The 26,349-nt window shown below is 37.1% G+C and overlaps 1 protein-coding gene across 2 annotated transcripts in view; it reads right to left on the bottom strand.

Annotated features, from left to right (window-relative positions):
* Positions 1 to 502: 502 nt before the first annotated feature.
* Positions 503 to 26,349, bottom strand: part of SLC22A16 (solute carrier family 22 member 16) — a 31,746-nt gene continuing 5,899 nt past the window's right edge. For both annotated transcript variants that reach the window (XM_061460101.1, XM_061460103.1), the window contains exons 2-8: positions 16,287 to 16,763; positions 13,372 to 13,489; positions 10,968 to 11,517; positions 8,941 to 9,068; positions 8,560 to 8,669; positions 7,926 to 8,025; positions 503 to 3,300 (exon numbers count right to left, since the gene is read on the bottom strand). In XM_061460101.1, coding sequence (XP_061316085.1) covers positions 3,094 to 3,300; positions 7,926 to 8,025; positions 8,560 to 8,669; positions 8,941 to 9,068; positions 10,968 to 11,517; positions 13,372 to 13,489; positions 16,287 to 16,763 — 1,690 coding nt within the window. In that variant the 3' untranslated portion in view covers positions 503 to 3,093. The remainder of the gene's footprint in view (positions 3,301 to 7,925; positions 8,026 to 8,559; positions 8,670 to 8,940; positions 9,069 to 10,967; positions 11,518 to 13,371; positions 13,490 to 16,286; positions 16,764 to 26,349) is intronic.

Below are 26,349 nucleotides of genomic sequence, written 5' to 3'. Positions count from 1 at the left end.
CATTGTGCAGTAGTGACCAGCAATTAAGATGGGTAAGAATTCCAGTCTGTCTAATCTACCTCATAAACCATTATGTAACCCCCGAGACATTGATCAGCACAATTTGCACTAAGATAGAGATGGGAAATGCAAACATAAAGGAACTTAAGGACTCAGATAAGAAACTCTGAAAAGTAATTCTTTCCATGAGCAACAACAGTTAAATATACCCCACAGAGACAGAAGCCTTCTCAAACTCAATGTCCTTTTATGAGAGATTTAGATAATCTATGAATATTTAAAGAAAGACATCAACTCACCTTGTCAACACTACATTTATAATGTGTAACTAGTGTTAAACATATTTTTGTCCATATGGAAAAAACAAGCAAACAGAAATGCTAGAGACATATAGACACATGCTATTTCCTTCTCTACAGTAATATGCTTTCTCAGGTTAAAGAATAGGATAACCCGAGGCATCCTTTAAGCTATTCATGCATAAAATCACAAAAGGTGTACCTGTGGATCAATAAAAATTTTATTTCTAGGGCAAAAAGTAACATCATTAGTTCAGTGAAATCCAGATCTAATTTGAATCAAAGACCAAGTACCAACTGACTTCAGTGACAGGAGGAACTGACTTTTGGGATTAAAAGTTATCAAACTACATTGTACTTTAGAATCATCATTAGATTTTAGCTGGTAAGCATTGCTCAGTATCACTGGTTCATGTAAGTTTTTGCTTTCTTCTTTATTTTCTTTATGTATACCAGTAACAGATTACTAGGTCCTGAATCCCTCAAGTCAAAGGAACACAGAACATGCACTGTCTGTTCTTAGTAGGGTAACTCCCAGATCAGTTATTCAGCAGGTAAGGAAGTAGAAAAATTAATTTTAATAGTTCCTTAGTACCTTGCTAAAAGCAGACTTACTGTCCCCTGCACTTAAGACTAAGGAGTTTAAGATAGGACCTTGTACTAATAAAAGAGGGAGTTATCAGTGTGGAAAAACCCCAAAATAATGCAATTACTTGGAGCTGTCAAGGGGCAGGGTGGTTGCAATGCCAGACAGTACCAATTCAATTCCTTGTTAGGTGTATCGCATGACATTTTCCCTTAGCACGGTTAAACCCTTGTTTAAGGCAGAGCATGCAGGGTTAGCCAAAGGATCTTGCAGATAAGGAGAGTTCTGCTCTGTGAACTGGAGGGGGATATGAAAGCAGTGGAAGAATACTAGGTCTGCTCTTCAGCAAAACAAAAACCCACAGCATGTGAGTAATTGTATCTTCACTCATAAAAGTATGTATTCAAGTCATTATCTGAATAAAGATGTGGTTACTCATGCGGGTAAGGTTAAGCACATGCTTTTGCTGAACTAATATATTTGGACAGAAACCACAGTATTCTATGCCATTCTCTTTAGAGGTTTTCTCTGCAAATACTGGAACACCCACACAATTGAAGGAAACATGAAGATTCCTTTCTGCTTTCCATGTAATTATTACACAGAAACTCCCTGAACTTAAACTTACTGTTTTTTGCTTTGAAGCATTTTAGTCCTAATATAGGAGGTGATTTTGTCCTAACACCAGGACCAAAATGCTATTTGACGCTCTAGGACAATGCAGTGAAGAAAATAAAAATCTTTTATAAGGGGATATAAATCATTATTCTGGTTTCAGAAGTAATTGGAACTAATTTGACTGTGCAGATAGAATTGAAAAATGTGGCCACTAATCTCTACAGCATATAGAATATCTATCTACAGTAATATAGATGTCTGATTTTGGGGTAGATGGCAAAGAAGTAAACAAGGATAACTTGTTTTGATGAAATTGTACCAGCTAGTGTAAGGGTATGTGCCTAAGATGAGAAAAACTCTCATTTCAAACCAGGGATGACAGGGTTCACACAGCTCAAGCAAGAGAGAGCTGTCTGAACCTCAACATGCAGAAGTTTCTTCTGATGCTCCTCTCAAGCCAAGGGTGGCCAAGCAAAGAGGATACGGATACTCGGGCAAGCAAGAAACGCCCAGGTCTGGAGGTAGACTGAAAAAGGGGAGGTGGGACAGAAAGCCATAAAAGTAGCATGCATTCGTATTTACCAGTTTTCTGTGGTCCACAGTTGTAAGGCAGAATCACCACACCAGCCAGTAAGTGTTGATCTACACATGAGGTGTAGATCAACAGTGGGACATTTACAGACACTGACTAAAACTACAAGAGTAACTGGTACCTTCTGTTTGTGTTGATCAGTGTCCTCCAGCTAGCATTTTTAAAATTGTATTTTCCTAACTGATTTTGTGTAGTACAAGGAAAAAATGAGCTAAAGACAGCTGATCTATGAGGAAAATGGTGTAGATACCATCTCTACTAAGAAGTCTACCTCTGTGCAGAGAGCCTGAATGAGACCCATTTTTCTAAACCACTAATAAAAATACATTTCCCATTCAACAGAATGAATATACAAACTATTTGCACATTTTGCAAACTTAGTATTATTTTTTCAGTCTGAAGCTGTTCCACAGAATACTTTCCTTTATTAGTAATGGCACCTTTTCTAGTAGAAAATGGGGGGGGGGGGGGGGGGAAGAATAATAAATTAGTTTAACTTTAAAATTATTGATATGACTTAATGCAGCATTAGGGCTCCTGTCTTGAATCACAACTGTCTGAGTTTACTGTGTGTTGAAGTCTTAAGCCTGTAACTGTCAGCTGCAATAGGACAAGAGTGGACAGGGCACTTTGTGGTGGTTTTGCAAATCTAACAGCAGAAAACGTGAAGCAAAGAATTGCCATATTTTTTACCTATGTGTAATCAGGTATGTTGCAACATTTGCAGTAATCATTCCAACTCTCCACAGCAAGTCAGAAGGTTTTCTAAAGTCTGGGTAAGTTTCTAAAGTCTGGGTAAGGAACTATAAATCCTATCAAAGTTTATGCAGTACCTCAGTTGCAAAGGTCTTATATGCTTGCTCTAACGAAAAGGCAAGACGGGAAACAAAGTAAAAGGCACAGATATTATAGTACAGTAACATTTCTTGAATAAAAAGATCTTATAAATTAGATAATGATTAAAATTGGGAACAGCCATTTTGCTGTTGCTTTATTTCTCAGTGCTGACTGTTTTCTTGACCAAACATCTCTATCTTTTCTAATGGTGCACCACTACGTGCTGGAGGAGTCTTTTCTGAACAGCTTTTCTTGTTTCTTCCAATTTCTGTAGCTTCCACCAAAGTATTAGTCAATGGTTTTCCCAGTGTTTCTGGAAGCATTATTGTTAATATTCCACTCAGAAGAGCCATGATCCCAACAAGCAACTAGAAGAAATAAACAGTAGTTGTAAAGGTAGAAATGTCTTTCAAGTTATGCATATCTTCAGTCTTGCTTGAGAATATGTTTAGATTAAGCACAAAGAGCTGTAATTTAAAGCAAAGACTAAGTCTTAAATGTTGTCTGTATAAAAGGTCTCCCTTTTTGTTGCATAAATGAAAGATTATGCAGCAGAACTAACGAGGAGCAAGTGAAGTGTTTTGTTCACAAGAGATCAATACAGCACAAGGAGGAATCATTTTGAGAAAACAATACATATATCTTAATCTGGTATTTCTACTATCAGGTATGTATTTAAGAACTGATTCTAGGATTTCATACATTTATTTTTACATACATGCTCACAGAGGTACAATTTCCCTGCCACCTGTAATCTCAATCCATACTCCAGCTCCTGAACCTATTCCTCCTGTACCTGTGTGTGTGTTCCGCCTGCACACAGCCAGATCAGAATTCTTCAGTATGGCTTGTTTGCCTGATGTTGCACAAAAGTGTACTTCTCTGCTCTGGAGAGCTCTTCAGCAGATAATGAGCTAGCTCTCAACAAGAACATTTTGCTAAAATCAGTTTCAAAGAGCTGTTAAGGGTGCAGACATTAACTGAAATTTGCAGTGGGATCATATCTTGGATTTGTCCATGGTGTACACTGCTCCATAACAACAGCTTACTTCAGCATGAGTGGTGCAGGGATCAGGATTATGTGGGGTAGATACAGAAGCGCACACATGCTCTAGGAGTATCTTTCCTTTCCCTTAATTTCTGTGACTTGTTCAATGAGAACAATTCCCATTTCCCTCCTTTGAATACAGAACATTAAAACTCTGACATTCTTCCAACATTAGGTTATAAATGACCCAAATCTCTCTTGATAGAAAAACTTCTGCACAGCACATCAGGCCTGGCCTCAGTGTTTTTCCATTTTATGACTGTGCACTTTGATGCTGTATTATCCTTGTCTTGCCCTATGCTGATTCTCAGGTCTGTCCTCTTTGTTTAACACTTTCTTTCCAAGTGTGAGAGAGAACATTTGGAATCACTGTGCCTCTGTCTCTCACACACAGCTTGAGACTGTGTGTGAGAGACACAGAACTGGCCAGCTACCATCTGCAGTTAAGCCAGACTTTCTCTTTAAGTCAGAAAGGTGCTTTAAAATAGAAGTTCTCCCTTGTAGCCTTGAGCTGTGCTATTTTCATGCACATGCACCATGCTGCTTTTGCTTCCCCTCCCCTCTGACAGAAGAGGACAACTTATCTTAAGCAGAAGCAGAAGCTTTTAAAAAACAGAAGCCACACTGTTGCATACAGTCCTCTATTAAATATAGAGGCTGACAAAATACAAAAGAAAGCAAAATACTGTCAAATACTACAAACTACAGTGGAAATGAAATAGTCATGCTTTTACCATGAAAAATAAACTTTAAAAAATCCTAGCAGTAATATGACCATTGGAAGTGGCAATGAGTGGCAAACTGAAGGAAATCCTTGTAGACATAGATATGTGGCAGGAGTGATCTTTAAAAATTAATTCCAAAATACTAAGGTCTCACCTCTGAGTGGTAAAACTCTTCACTATCAAGATGTGATTTTCTGTCATGGTAAGACAGGATAAATTGACACATAGCAGCTATTCCACAGTAACCTTTCTTATAGATATCCTTTAGGCTGTTGTAAGTTTATATTTGAGGATATTAAGGGCTGTAAAGGATATTGAAGCTCATGGACACTCATACAGTTGGAGTTTAGGAGAACTGGGTCACTACTGATTGCCAGCTGAACACGGTTAAAGCAACCCTGTGTGCTTCAAGTATGTGTGTCTTCTCTGTTTTGGTTATTCTTTTAGACACTTTGCATTCTTTTCATGTTTTCCTTCCTCATGAACCTAACTTTTATTGCCCTGTGAACTCCCACTATTGGGTAAGCGTAAACACCACCAGCTTTCCTGCCTTTTCATCTCAACTCTCTTAACTCTAACTTCACCACGTGCTAGTTTTCTTTCTTTTTCAATGGGAAAACTACTGCATGCTGACTAATTCAGTGTATTTTCCTTCTCCCTCACTCTACAAAGCATTTTCCAAACTTTCCTACAAAAAAAGAGACTATAAGACAAGTCACACTATATTAACAAAAGGACTTCTCAAATGTCATCTACCTTTTCAGGGTCAGTAATCACACTTACCAATGAAGTTACTCACATTTAGTCAAAACAAGTCTGAAATCTTATCTTGGCATACTTCTTCATGAGGCATCTGACATAATTTAGCCCTTTGCTTGCTCATAAAAAACGTGTACATTTTGTATTTATGTACTATTTTACATATATAATTTAGCATCAGAAAATCTTCTTCTGATATAATCAATGAATTAAATGCTTATGGATTAAGATATTGCACAAAATATTTAAGTATGTTTAAGCTCCATTGAAGTTAATTTGACAGAAGTACCTGCTTAAATTCATTGCTTTTTCAGGGTCTTAATTTGAAATCTGACTTTCTGCTTAGTCAAATTCTTAGTGTATTCCCAGCATTTCAGTACAGCCAGCAGCTTCTAACAGCTGCCATGAAAAACTTCAAAATAAGGTTTACCACCGTTTTTCATATGTCCTCCCTATGTGGAGCAACAGTTTTAACTTCACAGTGGTCTAAGATCAGGACTTAATACATTTAGTCTAGAACAAAGATAATTTGAATTAAATATCCCTACAAAATAATACTTTTACTTCAGAGAGCAAATGATTATTCTAGTCTGCTGTTCATATTTATATCCACATCGGATGGCTCTGAACTAATCTAGATATGATCTTATTCACAAAATTCCTATTTCAACATAAAAAGGTTAAATTTTGTCCTGAAAATCAAGTACAAAGGATTTGCATTCATTTACTTTACTGAACTCAGCAGAGTTTTTTTTTAATTTATAATTTATAGTTTATCTGAGAGAAAAATCAAGCCTTTTAAAAGGCTACTGTAACATAATTCTTAACAGCTTAGAAACAGAAATAGGCTATACATAGAGCAGTTGCTTTACTGTAAGTTTTCTAGAAAGTTGTCACATGAAAAACATACTTGGCAAATTACTCTAGATTTATAGACATTCAGATGAGATGCTCGCATTATTCACAGGTGGCATAACCGTACATGAGACAGACTGTCTAGCAAATGGCAGTAGTAACTGCTTGACAATGTGTGGTGTATACAACAGATCAACACAATGTATATCAGTTTACTTACAAATGTAATCCATTTGATTTCATTTCCATTCCAAAACACTTACGTAACCTGAGACTTGCCACACTATGCTCCAACTCAAGGCAAGCCTATTTAATAAACTGAAAAAAGTTTTATAATAGGAGTTAATAATGAAAACATACTCACTGTGAACTATTACACAACTCTACAAATACTCTGATACTTTTTGTACACTGAGAATTGTTCATAGCTGAAATAATCCTCTGTTTATACTGCGATTTGCACTGCTCTCCAGCATGTTTGAGCATTTCCCCATCTGTGGTTTAACTGCAGCGCTTCTGCACAGATAAAGCTTATCTCAGCCAGTAAAGGCAAAACACTGACAACAGAAAAAGAATGCTCTCCCTTGACCACTCTGTTGTGCAAATGTTTCTTTGTCTTTCCTGGGATGATATCTTGGCTTGTATAGGAGCTTGAGGGAATAAATTAATTTGTGGTCTCCTTCATCCTCTTAATTTTAATCCAAAACAACTGAAAGTAATTAGTTTAAATAATGGAACGAGTTCCCAAGAATTATCTGAAACCAATCTCTAGCATCTGTAATTGAAGATTTTATAGTTGCAAAATCAAAGGAATACAATTCCACTTTTTCAGGAAATTCCAAACTGGTAAACAAAATTAGAGTAAGATTAAAGACACATCCTGTTACATTTTCACCTTCTGATATGAAGACAAAACCTAATGGTAGCATGACCTGGAGTTACCTACAAATAGGGTGTGCTTAATGAATCTAAGGTTCTGTTGCTTGTCAAAGTCACCATGAACCTCATCAATGTACAATTTGCTTCTCTTTTTCTATTTTATGAATTGTTTTGTTCAGTTCTTGTAAATGAAAAACACAAAAAGGAAGCTTTGGGTCAGCTCTGAAGACTAAGTATAGTAAGCATAAGATATTCTTGATCTTTTGGAAGGCTATTGCAAGGATGCAATGAAAAAACAGCCACCCATGGTGAATTCCAGAATGGAAGAACCATGCCTTTGAAAAAAGGTTACAATAAATCAGGAGCATGGTCCAGAACTTCTAGGCCTGCAAAGTAAATAATTACAGACTAAGACGCTTCCCAAATGTTATATAGTAGATGAAGTATATTTTTATGGAAAGTATTTTTAGCAATTTTATACTAGGATTCAGTGCATAAGCATTTTTATGTCTTCCATTTCAACAGATTTCAGTGACTCAAAGTTTCCCTTCTGCTTCAGCTGCATATTTTTAACAATATGAAGTTACTAATCTTTGAGACTTAAAATTTTAAACAGGAATGGTTCACTCAATTTCCTTTTCAAGATACAAGTTCAGCTTTTGGTTCCTGAAATTTTCAGGATGCATTTTCAAAACCAGAAATGTTCACCATTGAAATAAATACTTACAAGTGGCATGAAAATCCAGACACTTCTCAGATATACACAGAAAGGAGCAACCACACTTCCTACTCGACACATCATGCTTCCACTTCCAACAGCAAGTGATCTATACATAAAACAAAGACTTTGATAAAAATTCTGGCAGATAAAGGAAACAATTAGAAATGCACAGCCACTTAAAACATCAGTAAAATGTCCATGTGTCTTTAAGCAATTACACCAGGAGGCTATTGCTACACTGATGCAGATTTATATTGTAGCAAAATTCAGCTGCTTCTATAATTAAGATTAAAACCAGAGTCATCATTCAGCATCGACCAAAGGACTACGTAAGAAACCAGGACTTGTAAGAAAGGCATAAATAATGCTTAAGAAACTACTGTTCTTCTAGTTCCCATTGAGTATTCTTCTACTTCTGCAATGAAATCAATCAATGCACATGGTATGAAAACTGAGTCAAAATTTATGGTACAGCCAAGCCCTAGGCATCTCTGAAGCAGCCAAGGAACTCATCCCATCCCAAATCTTTCAGACCACTGCCACTGATGCCAAGAGCTGTTTGATCTAGCACAAGAGCGTAACAATGGAAAGGAAGTAAGAGCAAAGTAATAAAAAATACATAACTGGCAAAAGTTCTTACCTTACAATTGTTGGGTATAGTTCTGCTGTGTAGAGATATATAAGGCCAAATGCCACACCTATTGAAAATTTTCCAGCCATATTTGCCAAGATAATTAATATATTGAATTCCTATTGAAAGAGAGCACAATTAAATAAATCTCCAGAAAATAACAGTTCCAAACTTCATTTAAATCCTTCAAAAGTTGTGATCCTTCTTTAAACAAGCAGTAATAGTGAAGCCTGCACTGAAAATACAAAAATCTATCTTAGATTGATAGCTGCAATTTAAAAACCACTTTTAATCAGCTACATGCTTCAGAAAGAGCAGCTGCCATCTACAGACAAGAGCCTTTAAAATCGATTTTGACTATAGGAACACTTTCAACAATACATGACTAACCTGAGGTATGAACATAATTAAAACACAGATCAGTGCACTTAAAATAAGGAACGGAATGAGTGTGTTTCTCCTTCCCAGTTTGTCCATCCCAATGCAAGCAATGACATAGCAAGGCAACTCCACAGCACCTGTCAGGATGAAATTATTTTAAGTCATGATTACACACATTCATGTTGTAACTCTAACTTCCTCTTTATGAGGATTAGTTTAATCTAGAGGGTAATAAATAAGTGAAATCTAGAGATAAGCAGTGTGTTGGGCTAGTTCATTTGTTAACAGAAATGGCAGCAGAAGGCAGAAAACATGGCCTAAAATACGGTAGGAGTTGATAGAGGACAAGGGAAATGGGTTTCACAATGCAGGCCAGCTCTGTTTCTCTTTCAGGTGGAAAATTACACAAACCAGCAAGGCCATGACCCTGGCACTTGTGACTGAAAGCTCTCTATTTGCTGCTCTTCTGCTTCAGGTATTTTCACATCAACAGCTTAGATACCCCCCAAAGAACACTGCCAGTATTGCACTGACACACCTCTCAGGATTTGCCAGCTTCCACCTGGACATAGAACTAAAGGCACATCTGCATCCCCCAGCTTCAGCCCAGAATCACCCCAACATATAAGTCAAGCAAGGTCTCTCCAGGTCCAGTTTTTGAGTCCATTAAAAAGAGGGCAGTTGCTTACAATATCCCACTCTTACTCAGATCATCTCTTCCTAATGTCTCTTTCCAGAGAAAAACTTCTGCAGCTCTAAAGGAACTGGGGTTTCTTACCTTTAAATGAACAGGCTACAACTGTTCACAAACCATGCGTAAACATGATTTGCACCTAGACAAATTATATTGAACCTAAGCCAGTTCAGACATGTCTTAAACCCAACTTGCTTGTGAAGAACGCTGCTATGCCCAGTGTAAAATCAAGGGAGAATGTAAGATACAGCCCTGAACAAATATGTTGCACCCCTTCACTAAGCACATGTAATATGTCAATACATCTATAATAGCAGGAAACTATTTTGATCTTGTGTTGGTAAAAGCAGGTTGTAATTATTCTGTGTTTGTTAGTCTGCTAAAATATTTTTGGAAGAGGCGGATATGGTGATTTACGCGCTGTACCCCACCATGACGGTTTACTTATCTGTGCAATACTAGCATCCTCTCTTCAACATAGCAATCTATGAATATGCTATCATACATGACAACACAAACTGAATTCAGGAGAGACCAGTCCTTCTGTGTGTGTATGTACAGGAACAGTCGTGTTCACTCTACTGATGTGAATTCACTCTACTGATGTGAATTCACTCTACTGAGTGAATGTTGCATAAAGCAAAGCACATGATTCAGTTCTTCACTGGCTCAGAGCTGCGTGCCTGAACTAGAAGTCAATGGAATATTTCCACTGATCTTAACAAGCTTTGGGTCAGGCCTTTGATACACTGAGCTGCCTTTATAAACAACTTATGTACCAGAGGAAGACTATAGCCAGACTGTAGTTAAAATTAAAAGAATACTACAACTAAATTAAAAATACACTTTTGAGACAAATAAAGTTACTCTTGCTTCCGAGAATTATGAAATTATTTTCTACACAGTCATAAAATATCATGATTATAAGTGATTAAATTTTTTTTTTTCCTCTCATTTTCCTAGTTTGTGCCTTTAACAGAGCCATATAAATTTTGTGTTGCTGGACTGCTTCCCTTGGTGTTTGTGTAGATCTGCTATATGCTTGCAGGGCAAAGAGGAGACAAGAAGAATATGGTTTCACAAGCAAAGACAGATGGAGAAGAATTTTGTACACCAAAAAATTATTTTAAATTCTCTTTTTTTTTTTTTCCAGAAACAGTAATATTTGGAGTGAATGGCATTTCTGCGTTAGTCAACTTTCTGAAGAGTTAGCAAGAAACTTTTTGAAGAGGGTTCATAATTGAATGAAAACAGTTTTAAAATTGGCTGTCAAATCTATAGACGTTTCTAAATGTTATGTTCTAGTTCTGTCATAAACAGAATAAGGTACAAAAATATTTACCTATGAGAAAGAGATTTAAATATTCATTGCCTCCTAGACTGACAGAACTGAGGGAGAAGACGTAGTACCCCAAGCTCCCAGTGAACCAGATCAGCCAGACTGTGATGGTCCTTCTTGCAATGTGCCAGTTACAAAACAGGTCTAAGATGTTGTGCTTCTTTGTTGAGGATGTGTCACTGTCACCCATTCTGCCACTCACTACATCATCTTGTTGGACAGAGTAGAGTTCAGAAACTTTGCAGGGAGTGCTTACTTTATTCCATCTTGCCATTGTATGAATTACTTTTTGTGCATCTTCGTATCTTTCCTTTGACAGGAGCCAAAAAGGTGTTTCTGGGAGCATCCAGCAGCACAAGATAAAGGGAAGAGTTGCTATGGAGAGAAATATCTGATAGACCCACCAGGTCTGAACCAAAAATCCCACGAGTGCCACAACCATAATTCCCATGGCAAAAAAAGCATGGACATGCATAGAAGCCCAGGTTCGTGCTTTAATGCCAACAAATTCAGTCACATAAACAAAAGCCACAACCAGATAGCCACTTGAAACCTAGGGGTTTGGGGTGGGAGAGAGAAACAAAAACAGTAGTGAGGTTTGTATCTACTTTCTTTGTATATCAGCAGTAAAAACAAACAGCTAACAGTCTTCCACATTCATGTACGCTTGTCACTGTACTGGCATGTCCCTCACTGACAGAAAAACCCCTGCAAACAAATCAGATGGAGAAAAAGTTCACTCAAAGCTTCAGAATGCCCAGGCACTGTATTTATAAATGTGATTTTTGTATGTTTCTCTGTAGTGGGGGAGAGTCAGCAAGAAACACCTGAAAAAGAGCCTAATTTGCTGATGTCACTAAGCCCTTCACCTCCAAATATCACGTCCTCTCATGACATAGCAAACTGGATGCTGGGGAAAAGTGAGGTCCTGTGAACTAATTGCCACTTCTGAAAATCCTAACCTTGGCTTTTAAGTAGACTATTAATAATCTGTACATCAAGGAACTGCAAATTTACTGTGAATTACCTTCCAGACCCTTGTAAATTATCTCATTAAATCAAAGTTTGACAATGTTGGAAGAGAATCTCATATGGTTATAGGTTCTTATATGTTATCTACTGAATGCAATTACTGGCATGTTTTGCATTATAGTATTTCTTCATTGAATATATATTTCAATTTCTCTAGCAACAGTCAAACTCTTGGTACCTCAAAACATTTCAAAACACAGCTAGAAAATCTAGACTAGAAAATATTCCAGTATATTGTTTAGATTAGTCAGTTTTCTGGTTAAAAATATTCCAGTTAATAATTTCTGATTCTCAACCCACTTAACCTGTCAGGAAAGCTGTGCTGATCTTAGCGGCATGGGGCTAGAGCTTTAGACCTCCATCTAGCAGGTCAGTCACAGTGGGCAGTTAAAACCTACAGAATTGGTCTAGTCAGAGCTTTTTACTTTTCTAAATGACCACAGCCTCTAGCATCAACAGCTAAAGGAATCAGAAGAGGAACTCCTGATGATCTCACTGTTTAAGGCTCAAATGCCCATGCAGTTTTTCCTGCTAGGAAATCCTTCTGAGCTCTGATCAGGAAAAGGGTGCCTCAGATGCAAATGCTGTCTTGCCTAATGTACTGTCAGCAGGAACAAAATAAATTATGTGATTATTTTCAAATTTCTAACCTATTTTAAGTAAGTTGCATCATTTTTCTTGTGATAGCATTCTAATTTCTTTATGCATCATATACTGGAAGACTACAAATATACTTCTAGATGTAAAACAGCAACTCAAAATTGGTTACTATGTAAAAATATTGAATATCGGATAATGGATATATATCATACACATATATAAAATTATGTGTGTCATTACGCACAAACACGTATACTGGAATAACCGTAAGTACAGTGTAAACATCTAGGTGTTTAACAGGTCTACCTATGTATTTAGTATTTCAGATGTAGCTTAAAACACCAAAGAGATACATGGAAGAAAAAATGTGCATCTCTCCTCCATCACTCAAAACAGTAGAGATAAAAATCATAATTATAGATTCGCTATCTTAAGAAAAATATACTCCAATTCTAACAATAAGGAGAAATGCAATGGCAGCCGCAATGTGGAAATCAAAGTTTGCTGCTCACACTTGGTATTTAATTACCAGTCCAGCAGAGGTTGGGACGGAGGAAGTACCAAACACTGCTTCATACAGACGCTTTCTATTTATTCAAAGAGGTAAATTGCTGTGGTCCAAGAACATTCAGACTCTCCCTGCTCTGCTGAAATAAGTGCAACAGAGGGGACTTTAGAACAATGAAGTAGGTATGCAATAATATAAAGGGAGGTTCTCCTGAGAAGGGGTAGGAAATGACAAGTAGAAAGAACCAGGATGAACATCCTTTCTTACCATAGCAAGGAGGAAGCGCACAATCACAAAACTGTAGTAGTCAAATGTGAAGGCCACTGCGATGCCAAATACAAACTGACCAGTACTTGTGAACCATATAACACGCCGTCTTCCCAGTCTGAAAATCACAGCAGTAATAAAATTATGAATAACCACGAACATTCCATTAAAATATGACCAAAAAATGGAGTTGTATTTTTCTGCAACTCCAGAAAGCCTATCTGGAAGTGAGTCTGAAAATACTGTAATTAATACTTTCACTCACCACAAAAACATTAGTTTAGTTACCTGTATTCATTTTTCAGTACTTTCAACCTTCAAGAAAAGGAAGCTCCTATGGACGGAACTTCCATTCCACAATTCTTAGCTGGAAGCAACGTGCAGAAGGGAGAATTACTTACTGCTCATCTCCAGTTTCAGGTTTAACTTCTACGTAACTAATCTGCAAATGTATTCTGTTATTTATGAGGACAGTAGGTAAGACTCATTTTTTCACATATTTTATATTAAGTAGTATATAGTTAATAATTTCTAACACAATTCAGCTGTGATAACACATGACATCTCTTGCCAAACAACCAATTTGGATCGTAATGAAAGGCTTCTGTAACATATCTCTGTCCACTTATTTAAAGTTGAATTCCCCAATAAATGACAATCACATAGTTCCCCTGAATTTTCTGATTGCATCACAGCACAGAAGCATGCATGTGCAAATACAGAAATTCAGGAAGATCATTTACTAAAAGCAAAAATGTATGTCAAATACATCAACAACATAGTAATTTCCAGTGTAAAAGGAGGATATTTAGTAAAAAGAAACTTCTATTTGTTTATCTTCTTCCCATGTCTGAGAGAGAAAATATACCGAATAGAGCCAGTTCTCCCTAAATAAGGGAGCACATACTAGCAATAAGAAGCTCATCTGAGGAGAAAACCTAGAAATCAGCAGTATATCTACAAGACTCTATTGAGGATTCATTATATTTTATCTACAAATGTTCTGTAATACAAAATGTGTGTAATACAAAGCACCTTTCTTCCCTGATAATATTCTCTGGGACTCTTATTACCTAGTCCACTGCCAACAGCTTTTCACAGATGTGGATATTGTGTTTTCACAGACAGTCTGAAGACTTTCAGGGATGTGGGCTCATTTATCAGTTTTCCTTCATGAGTATTTCTGTATTGAAACAAACCCTATTTTTCTGCAACCTTGACCTGGAGTCATGCACATTTGGTTTGTGATCCCTGCCAGAAGAGATCCCATTGAGTCCTAGCTGACAGAACAATTCTGTTGGGAAGTCTGTTAATTGGGAATGGAAGAGACCCATAAACTTACTTCCCACCAGCCAGAATGTGTCAGAAAATAATCACTTTCAGCTGTAAAATCTACACTTGTATATCTGCAACTCAGAATGTATGTATTATCTTTACCGGCTGTCCATGGCTTGAATTAATGGAAATCAGAACAATATGATCATAACCTTATAAATCACATCTGAATATTAATTAATAAAGCTATGAATGATTTAAAGGGATCCAGAGCAAATGTTGGCACTATATTCTGGTTTTGTATTAAACACAGTTTTACAAAGCCTTGGATGGGGAAGCAGGATTGAGTCCACATGTTCTGAAAGCCAAATTAAAAAAAGGATCATCTTTACCTTTACATTGCCATGTTGTAACTATCCCACGATAGCGTTGTGCTAATGAAGGAAATCAGAAATTTACATGCCTGGTTTCCTTTTTCTGCTTATACTGTTGACTGCAGGATAAAACATAACCCTTCACCTGACAGAGCTGTTAGTCAACAAGCTCCTCTATAGAAAGAGATAAATAACACTAAACAAGCCTTCAAAGCAAAACACAGGTACATGAACTGCCAGAGACAAAACCAAGTACAACATAGTTTGGGTGTTTGATATGGATTGAGGGGCATAGCTGGGTGTTGTTCTCAGGTAGGAATGTATGTTCTTGTGTTGAGAGAGAAAACCAAAAGAAGCAGGATACAGATGTACAAACTGAATCTCTCTAATGCTTCTGAGACCTGCTCTGATGCTGGATCCCAGTGCGTGATCTGAGATAACATCCAGGGAGGAAGTGCTGGAGGGTGGAGGGCTGAAAGACAGCCTTAGTACTCTGCGCAAGAGACTGCTCAGGTTGAGTCCCTCCATGGACTGACTCTCCTCATACTCAAACAGAACTTTGTATGTGCTGGTAAGTAAGTGAAACTACAGCTCAGCTCATTGACAACCATTTTTCCTCCCATCTGGAGTAACCTTCAAGAGACTAAAGTTTAAGTTAACTATTCAGGGAAAAACTATATTTGGACAGCAAGGAAAAATACTGTATGGGTATTTATTTTAAGAACATGGGGCCTGATCAAACCCTCAAAGCCTTTTCATCAGCCCCACAGAGCCCTATTCATGACAGAGGTTAAGAAATTTGTGATTTTGAAATACACTATTTTTAATCTTCCAGTAGCCCTTTGGCTGTTTATAATATCCAGAAGTAAAAAAATATGTTTCCATAAGGAATCTCTCCTCATGGAAAATGAAATGAAAACCTACTCTCAGGTTTTACTGTTGCTATTACTACTAACTATTGCTATTCCTGTTAAACAAAGAGCCTAAAATGCTAGCTGCACAGAGCAATGGCCTAGAACAATTGATGATAATTGTAGATAAAGTACATAAAGTAGAAGTACATAAAAGTAGATGATTTGCAAATACATTTTAAAATAGTATCAGAGAAAGAAATTAAGTTAAACATAACTGTGAATAATACGATATCCAAAACTCCTGAATTAGGAGTACATAATTATGAATACACGATGAATGAGAACAACAAACAGGTAGATATACGTGAAGCTACTGCATTCTGAAGCTAGTTTTCAGAGGATGGCAATTTACCTGTCAGCAATGTCACCAAAAATCACTGCTCCAAACAAGACTCCAAGCATGAATGTAGGCTGTATTAATTTTGCAAGCCATTCTCGGTCACAGACCAGATCCCACTGTGTAACAACAGTGCTCTTCCACTTTGTATCATCATAGAGAAATCCATCAGAACAAGAAAATATGGACTTGTTGCCTTCGTATTCATATGTCAGATCCAAACCGACTTCTCGTTTGGACCTGCTGCACTGATCAAGTTCCCAAATTTCTCCATTTTCCAGCTGGACTACAATGTAATTTTCTGCTGATGCCCATAGTGTCCAGATGTCCTCTATGCTTGATCTGGAGGAGTTGTGGAAAAGAATACTACTCACATTTCCAGGGATCCCACATACAAATTTAGGAGTAACAGCCATGAACACAGATGCTAGGTAATGGATACCACATGACATAGCTTGAAAGACAGTTGCAAAATAAACACATGCTTGAAATCTGTAAAGGGAAAGAAAAATGTTTACCAAAGAAAAGCCCTCTATACATGAAAAAAAGAATAAATCAACAGAATTATTTTGCTAGGATCAGTAAATGGAGACATCATTCAAGTGTCTAGTATTTTGTTACATAGTGCTGCTTCAATATTATCTAAGCCCTGCAAGAGACCAAAGATGAGATCTACAGTAATCTGTTGCCAGAAAATAATATTACTTTTAGTCATGTGTTTAGCCATACACAGAGAAGAACATTTAAAAAGAAACAATTTTGAGTTTAAGCACTTAGTTTGAAGCAACCTTCTACCCTCTCAATTCTGTATAGTATATTCCCTCAAAATAAGGCCTTAGATTACTTGATTGGTTAGAAAAACCTCAGGTTCTGAGGGATGGAGGTATGTGCATCAAATAAAACAAACCAAATACATTATGCACTTCATTTCACCTAATTTATCCATATAAGTGTGTTCCATCTGTCTTCCATCTCCCTATTTTGTCTCCGAAAGGCAAAGAGAGAATGCATGTAGACACATGCAGAGGAAGATAGAATCTGAACAGCGTGAAATGTTTGGTACCAAAACATAGCTGTAAACTGGGTTGAGTTTTGGCTTCAACAGGGTGTGCAGTTTGCCATTAAAGATTGTATCATAAAGCAAATGTGGTAAAAGAATGTTTTATGCATAGCTTGAACTTTGGCATTTTAACAGCTTTTAAAACATGCTCAACATGCAAGTAAATCTCAGTATATAAATTGCACATGTATTCTGAATTTTGAAAGACTTGCAATGAAGTCTAGGATCACTGAATGCAAATTCTAGACAGTTTCTGGTAATCTAAGCATAAGGAGACTTTTCCTCAATTAAATGCGAAAACTATGCACATAATTAGTACATCTGTTCAGCAAAAACAACATAGCTTTGTCTTCTCTTCCACTTTTTATTTCCTGAAGGCAAATCAATTGCACTAATTGAAGAAGCAATTATTATTCAGTGAGCTTCTACATGTACATCCTTACTGCAGTACATGGTGGGCCTTGATCATATGAAAAGAAAAGCAGCTTTTTTTTGAAATTATCAGAGGCTATCTCTGCTGAAGTTCAAGGAAACGGTGCCTAAAAAATAATTGCCTTGAAATATCTTACGGGAAAAGTCAGAGCAATGCCAGTCCCCATAACAAACGTGACCTCTAGATTGCTCCTATTCAAAACAATCTCCAAAATGTACCTTTGAATTCCCATAATTAAGATCGCAGCACTATCTAGCCTAGGACTTTTAAATCATCTATCAGCACAATTTCCAATTAATTTCTAAACTATCCATAATCAAAGTATTTAAATAGAATTTGCTGAATACATTGTCTGAATGTCCAATTAATTTCTGCAATTAAACAGTTCTCTCATGTAACATAACTCCATTCACCATCCTCATTCTCCTTTGTCTTTTATCTCATGATTCCTCTTTCTTTCCTTGGTAAATGTAAACCCAGTTGCCCATCCTGTCTTTCCAATAGCATTGTTACTCTTCAGGTGCAGTGTTTTTTGGCCCCCTTTCTCTTGACAACAGCTCTATTAACTTATCCACAGCAGTCTGAAGAAAGGGTTGAATTGCTAAACCCATCATGGCAGCCTAAAATCTGGCTCCACTTCCGTCTTGATGACACTCCAAGGCAATCTCGCAGAGGTGCTGTGCTGCTTTTTCCCAACAAACCTTATGAGAGATACTGTAAAGAGAAGCTAAACATGCCCACAGCATCCCTTAAGCCTATCAATTCCCTCTCAAGAGAACAGCTTCTTAAGCATTAAGTAGCTAGCCATAAATCAAAGCAAGGCTAAAACAGTTCTGAAAGGCTTTGAGGCTATCTTGGACCACAAAAAAAGGTTATCTGAAATGTAACCTCTGTTGCCCTATTAATGCAGATAAATATGGTCAACAACAGTTTTTAGTTATTCTTCTCTAGTTTCATTTTAACTGTTCCCATCAAAAGTCACAAACACATTTTAAAAATCGCAATGCAAGACCAAAAATCAACAACTTTGGCTGTTGTTGCAGTATGCAGAATGACTGAAATCAGGACTGGAAGACCACTAGCAAGTAGCAAATTAAATCCCTAGAGCTTGTGCAGTTACATCTACTAGCTAATAAAAAGTGGTATGCCTGGTGCCAGGATCCCCAGCATTTGCAGCATCTGTCATTACGCATCAGGAAACTGCAGTCTCCAGTTGGTATTTCCCAGACAGAGGAAGAATGAAATAATTTCAGACTCCCACAGGGTCTTCTCAAGTTTCCTAATTAGCTCTTGCAGTACAAGAAATATGAAGAAATATAATTTCTCTTCCACCCAGTGAGCAGGACAATTATATTTATGACCTTTCTTGTTGGAGAGGCTTCAGAGAAGATAACAACTTCTAAGGATACAGACTGTGAAGATGTCATGAACCAATGCACCACACTAATTTTTAAAACCCAAAACCCAAGAGCATCACCAGGGCTCTGATTTGAATCAGGTCTAGCTAAGCTTAACTGCTCCCTTGAGATTTTCATCTTATCTCTTCCTGAACGATGCTTGTGATCATACTTTAATAACCATTGTGACAGACTACTCCACTGTCAAATCTTTTTGTTGGAAAGTTTCTCATTAAATCTAATCTTGATGTCTCTTTTTCCAGTGTGAGATTATTAGCAGCTTATAAAACATCCATATGCAACCTTAGATAAATCTTCCCTGTTTTTTATAATTTCTTTACAGATTTATCAGTTATCCCCCTCTACTTACTAAAACTATATACATTATGGTCCCTTACCCTTTCCTCATTTTTTCTTTTTGTCATATAGCACAGTTTCCACCCCTATAAAAAGCAATAAAGGATTTATTTAAAAAAAAATTCATGTCATGCCGTATTTCATTCATCTTTCAAGGGTTTAACTTAGAACATGATATAACTGATTTTCGTAAAACCATTCTTCCATTTTACTTCTCCTTATTTATCTCCAATGAAGAAATCCACTCTGCAGTTATTTTTCTTACCTAATTTGCAGCACCTGTGCTAAGCAAACAGAAAAAGTCAAACAGAATGCCAGATACACATTAATAGATGCAATTTATGCTGCCTATGAATTCATTTAAGAACAGGAAAACATGTTTTTTACAACAAAATGGCCATGTTGCTGCAGAATGTTGCAAGGTTGATTGAAGTGCAGTTTTTAACCTCTACATGCTCAAGCCAAGGAGTAGGCATGGGGAGAAGGAACAGGAGAGAATGAGGCCTGATATGAAGCTAGAAATATATTCGGCAGCAGCAGTGGCTGGAGGCATCCCAAACTACACAAGTGGGCTGCCACCTCACTATGGGCTTCTCCCCTGCTTGTAAAACCTAAGTACTGGTCTCTCCAGTAAAATTCCATGTTGGGCTGGGCTAAGACTCTCTGTATACATACATACATATATATATATATATACACACACGTATATATATGTAAAAAACACACACAAAGTATTCTGAAAGCCCTCTTTTGCTCTGAAGACAAAATCCATTGCCAGCTGCAGTAGTCATGTAGTCATCCCCACTAGGTGCTAGATTGAAAAGCCCAACATTACGAGCAGCGGAGACTCTCCTCTGGGTGGGAAGAGCTTTTCTAGAAAGACCTGTTGGACAGAGGTCAGAAAATTTGTTAGCTTGCACAGTTACCAAAAAGGAATTAATTTGGCCATTAGTGCAAACATAAAGAAAGCATGAAAAGTATGTGGGGAGGTTGATATGTGGGATGGAAGAATACTATAGATCCATTGAACTTTGCTTTCCAGAACAGCTGAAGATTGAAAAGGAACAGCAGAGACACAGGCCCGGCCCCGTGGTAGACATGGTAGATCTCAGGTTTCTAGAACAGGGTTTGAGGCAGCAGACAGTGCTGAACACAGAGGAACATAAAGCTATTGCCTCTTCTACTGCTAATTTGGGACCCCTCTTTTGCACCTTTGGGTGCGTGATTTTTTTTTCTCAGCCCTCTTGTCTGTGACCATTTCAATGTTCTTCTCTAATCTTAAAACCCTAGAGTCGCAGCTTCTCTTCCTTGTGGGAGAACTTGATGCTGGGGGAGCGCCGCCCACCTGCCTGGGGAACCAGGAACAACCCCTGGCAAGGCTTTGCTGTGTCAGGAGGTCTCAGCAGAACGTATACAGGTCATACACTTCGCTGACCCTGAGGCACAGGTTAAAGTTTATGCTATCCTTGATACCTACTGTAAATTATTAACTCTTTTCCTGAATTCTTAAGAACACTGGACTGATAAGTAACTCCTTGATTACTAAGCTTTAATCTCTCTATTACAGGCAAACATGTAATAGAAACCTTTTAGTAAGCTCACCAAACTCCATTCTAAAGTTATATTTCCCTGAAAAAAAAAAATATTGCTGGTCATGCATCAGAATTGCACAAAAATACCATTGCAGCAGCAATAAATGCTCTCTAAATTCACCAAAAGAAAGACAAGTCTGTGATCTGTTGTCCTGAGCTGATCTCAAAAAGGGCAGGTTTTGGCAAGGGTGATTTATAAACCAGTTATTTTCACGTGCACCCACTGGATTACATAACACATATTGCTGCAAACAGTAGTTTTCAATGACCTATTTTACAGACTTTTTTTTCTTTTAAAATAAACATGCTTTTCGCATTCTTTAAGATCTGTAAACATGATTATCCTAAAAGGTATGATAATCTCTCCCAGTGTTTTTCCATCTCTTCAGTGACTTGCCATGGGAGATAATTATTTGGCAAGCACATTTCGTCACTCTTGCCAAGAGTGTCAAATATAGAAGTCAAGAAGACTTTGTAAGTTACTGCTCTAGTATAGAGACTCCTAATGAATGCCAGAAGTCAAATGAGCATAAAACTGTCTTCACAAAAGCTTGAGCAAGACACAACATGAAAATGTTCCAGTCTTTCTTAAATATTTCTGAGAAATTTCCTCCCCATTATTCTTTTTTCAGTTTACAGCTTATAGTAAACAAGACTTTACATTTTCTAACTTTTCCTCACAAGTTTTAAGATCTCACCAGTAAGAAAAGCAACAGGTAATATGATAATGTCAATGTTGAATTGAAGAAGTATTATTCCATAAAGATAATTAACCAGATCTCAGACCAGTGGTACTCTGTCTGTAGTCTCATGACACAACATCTCTGTGATCCTGTCACTGTAAGGTATTTCCTCCCTTCTCCTTTCCTGCTGTTCATGCATCCCCTGACACACAGTGCACTCTATCCTCAGTTGCAGTGGTACTTTTTTATGTGGACCAGCTGTGAATTTTCTCTGGGAAACTGATCTAACTTGGAAAAATAAAAAAGTCAAAATAGATGATGACTAAAAAAAATAAACCAAGCCACATTAGTTGCTTGATCCAATTTATACTGCATCCATGCAAATGATCTGCAGAAGTGTATTTAAAAGGTGGTATATCTCTCATGCAAAAATACCTGAATTGGACATTGCTGCATATGCATTAGAGAATAAAACCCCAGCCTCAGACTACTTCTACCATTGTCACTTACTGCAGGGACAAAACTTACTGTTGGACACTAATGTTAAATAGAAGATGTTTCTGATAATACATGTTTCCTTGTCTGTCCGTCAAAGAGAGGAGAGAGGGAATTACTACATATTCATCAAAAGCTAATATAAAAATTTAAAAGTCCTTTTAGTGTAGGAAAGACTCACAAGGCTGTTCTGAGATTAGCAAAAGATTAGTACAATTCCACAGACTTTACAAGAACTATTTTACTGTTGTTTGTCTTTTAAACAACTTTCTTAGCAAACTGCTTACTCAGAAAACACAGTATGTTTTTGTTGTGCAGTGTACACTCACCAGGATGGCTTCAGTGGAAAGAAACTTCCAGATACTTACTATTTCTGAAAGAACTTGTTTTCAGTAACCACTTTCACCTCTGTAGCCCATCCTGGTTTGTTCTTTTTTTTTTTTATTTTTTAATGTGAGAAAAGCCATTCAGCATTCTTTCCACTCTAAACCAAAAAGCTATGATGCACTTTAACGTTCAGTTTTCAAGAGGAAAGGAGTTGAATGAGTCTCAGGAGCTGTATTTTTGTTACGGTGCAGATTTGGAAGCAGCTTTAAATATACAACAGACATTGCCTTGTTTGACTTCTAGTGTCAAGATTAAACATTTTTCCCCCCTAAGGGTAGTTAAAACTACCAGTAAGGCTTGGTCTCAGCTATTTCCAGAATTTGCTTTCAGAGGCAGAAGATGTTGTGTTGGGCATACCAACAGCACAGGTGCAATAGGAATAAGAAAACATGTAGGGATCAGAAAGGCCCCAGGAATTATGTATCATCACTGGTGATAATGTATGTATGTATCAACATGCAGTCATCAAACAGCAGATATTTACCAAATCACTCTTACTATCGTTTAAACCTGCTTCTCTGAAGAATTGTAACACTTCTATCCCATTGAATTTATGTATGTTTCACTCTGATTAACACAAGCCAAATAGTTATTCACCAGAGTCAAGAAGAAAAATACATCGGCTGCTCACTACTGCACATTTGCGATAAGCAGGTCACATTAGCGTAAAAATCAAGAATTAGTGCTACAGAATTAAAAGCCATACTTTTAAAGTACCTTTTTTTTTGGCAATTAAGGGAACAGTTCTGTGGCTGTTTAGTCAGGCACATTAGCTTTCTGTCATCACTTGTGACTAAAATAATCCAGTTGATATATACTGCTGGGTTTCAACAGTTTAGTACCATAGCTTTCATCTATGGACAGCCATGGACTGCAGAAAGGGCAGCTGCCATTAAAGATGCCCTTAAAGGGCAGCAAGAAAAAAATCCTGACATCTTGCTTGCTGTCAGGAGAAACTGCAATTTTACTCCTTCATGAATTTATAGTATCTATATTACAACTAGTAGAAATAAAGGAATAAAAGGGAAATAAGAAATGGGCATTTAAAACTATCACCAAAAACACTGGTCAGACATGAAGTGGTGCACATTAACTTCTAACCCTCTTCTGGTCAGCCTTCTTCCTGATTATCAAAATCAGTATGAAACAAATTTTTGTAATTCTGGTAAATTTGCACCCACAGAGGTACCCGTAAAGCAGGCCTTGAACTTGAGATCATGGCTCCAAATGGGTCTACAGCAGTTACCACTGGAGCAGCAATCACAGTGGGAACAAGGCTGGCAAGCAGGAATGGACTGTGATTTCAACAGCAATTCCAACACCTTCCGATGGCAGAGCTGCAGTCAGTCTACTTCGTTCTAGTTTTTCACTTGTCTTTTCTGCTTTACGTGTGTCAAGGGCACATACAAGGTAAATTAATTAGAAAAGAACATGATCGAGCAGTTTTTAAGCTATTTAGGTTTGTTTTGGAATTAGTGTGAGGTGTCCCTGCCCATGGCAGCGGGGGTGAAACTTGATGATCTTAAAGTCCTTTCCAACCCTAACTATTCTGTGATTCTGTGATGGTTACACTTGAACAGTAGTAACACTTCAGGCTCTATAAGCATCTAACATCTGGAAAATTAGCATATACTCTCTCTGCATGCTATTACTAGCGTAATTTCTCACAGGGAAAACTCAAATCTTTGGTAACACTGTTTTCTTTGGGTCAGCCTTTTTATAGAGAACAAATACAAATCAGTTATTTAATTCACTTCCACACTGTAGTGTTTCCATCAGCTTATGTAAGCAAATCATTTCACATCATAATCTGTGAAGTGTCTAGCAGAATTTAAATGCTTTTATTGAGATTCCACGCAGTTACAGACATAGGCAGTACTTCATTATAAACAGTTATATTTCATTCTCCTTTTCCCATTTAGGAAATCTGACGTTTTCTGCTGCTTACCTTGATGACAGATTGCATTAACTTTGTTGAAACTATGTAAATTTACATTTTTTATCTTAATTCTTTTATCTGATTTTTTCTATCTATAATCCTGAAATAAAACTAACTGCTTTTCATATGAATTGTGTTCTTACTTATTTGTTATTCTAGTTACATATTTCTGTTGCAAAACCCTGAACTTGGTATAGCTGAAGGTACAAATACATGGATTGAATACCATGGATTGAATACCAATGATTGAATAACCTGGTGAAAATTGTCCATACTGAAGAAAATAGCAATTAAGCCTTACTATTGCATAGTATATTATTATAGTTATTATAGCAATATACAAGTATTACAAGCAATATACAGGTCCCATTCTCCACAAGAATCCAGTAAAGAAGCTGGATTCTGCTCAGACCTACCAGGATCCTTCTACTTATATCTGGTTTTGTACCAGCTTCTCCCTCTAGTCTCAATGGATAAGTGAGACAGAACTGAGCTTGACTACTCTGATCTACAAACAATGGCACTTATCTGAGGAGCCTAAAATACAAACATAAGTGAGATGAGGTCCCAGTTGCTCTGACCCTGGAACTAATACGTACTATCTCTCTCTGAAGGCTGGAGCTGTAACAAGCTTATGGTATTTCCCAGCTCTGCTGACCTACACCAGTTACAAAGACTAAAAAAAAAAAAAAAATACAAAAAAGAAAAAGAAAAATCCAAACAAGAACTTGTTCTGGAATATGAGACATTAATATAAATCACTTAACTTAAATGTGGTCTCATCAGTGTAATCTCACCATATATGCAATGGCTTCATGTCAGAGAATGCTTTTGGATAGTTCTTACCTAGTATTGCTCATTTTTCACCTTTTGTATTTGACTTGCTCTCTAGCACTAGGCAGACATCCACCAAATTAAATATTGTATCATAGATACGGTAATGTTTATTTACAGAACAAGGGCTAAACGAGTATTATTAGTAATATTTTCCAACTTTTCACCAAGGACACAAAGATCTATGCCTGCAATTTAAGGGCTAAAAAAAATTATTTCTGCCTACTTTTTAAGTTCTAAATGATTGCATTAATCTTCCTTTTTCTTTCTCAGAAAGTTTAAGGTTTTATTCCCTCACTTTCCATACCTTTGGTATTTCATGTTTCCAGAACAGGCTTGATCTCTTATTTCTCTGATCTGAATGCTCTCCATTCAACAGTTCAACAAAATCAGTCTTTCCTGGAATTACCTATTTTCAAGGAACTGACAGCAAGTATTAATGGAAGGCTAACAACATAGCAAGCATTGTAACAGTAGTATTGTTGCATACACAGCAGTTTCTCTGATGTCTGACAGTCTTGGCCTTGCAACTGAGACATAGCTACTTCGGTTGGTATTTTTTCTGTCTTGCTATTTTTTCCGTCTTTCTATTTTTTCCATATTTCTGAGAAGTTGAGAATCTCATCTTCTCCCTCAGCTGCTACAGCTTCATGCCTCAAGCTACCTTAAATAAAATGTCAGCTGCGTATGCATCTAAGTTCCATTCTTGTTGTGTATAGCAAAATGGTAGCACAGCAATTTTCGTAGCATGTGCTGAAGGCTTCTGGGGCCTTAGAAAAACTCTCTAAATTTAACATTGTTTTCTACTTGTATCATTTCACTTCCTGCAATAAACTGGTCAAATTTTCCATGAGTAAGCCCTTTAATACAACCTTTTCCTTCCAACTTTGAGATATCTTAG

The sequence above is a fragment of the Pezoporus flaviventris genome, unplaced genomic scaffold, assembly GCF_033815535.1.
Source record: "Pezoporus flaviventris isolate CSIRO_AGI_PZ_B2104156 unplaced genomic scaffold, CSIRO_AGI_Pfla_v1 ptg000031l, whole genome shotgun sequence".
Classification (NCBI taxonomy): domain Eukaryota; kingdom Metazoa; phylum Chordata; class Aves; order Psittaciformes; family Psittacidae; genus Pezoporus; species Pezoporus flaviventris.
This window is presented reverse-complemented; position numbering and strand designations above follow the sequence as displayed.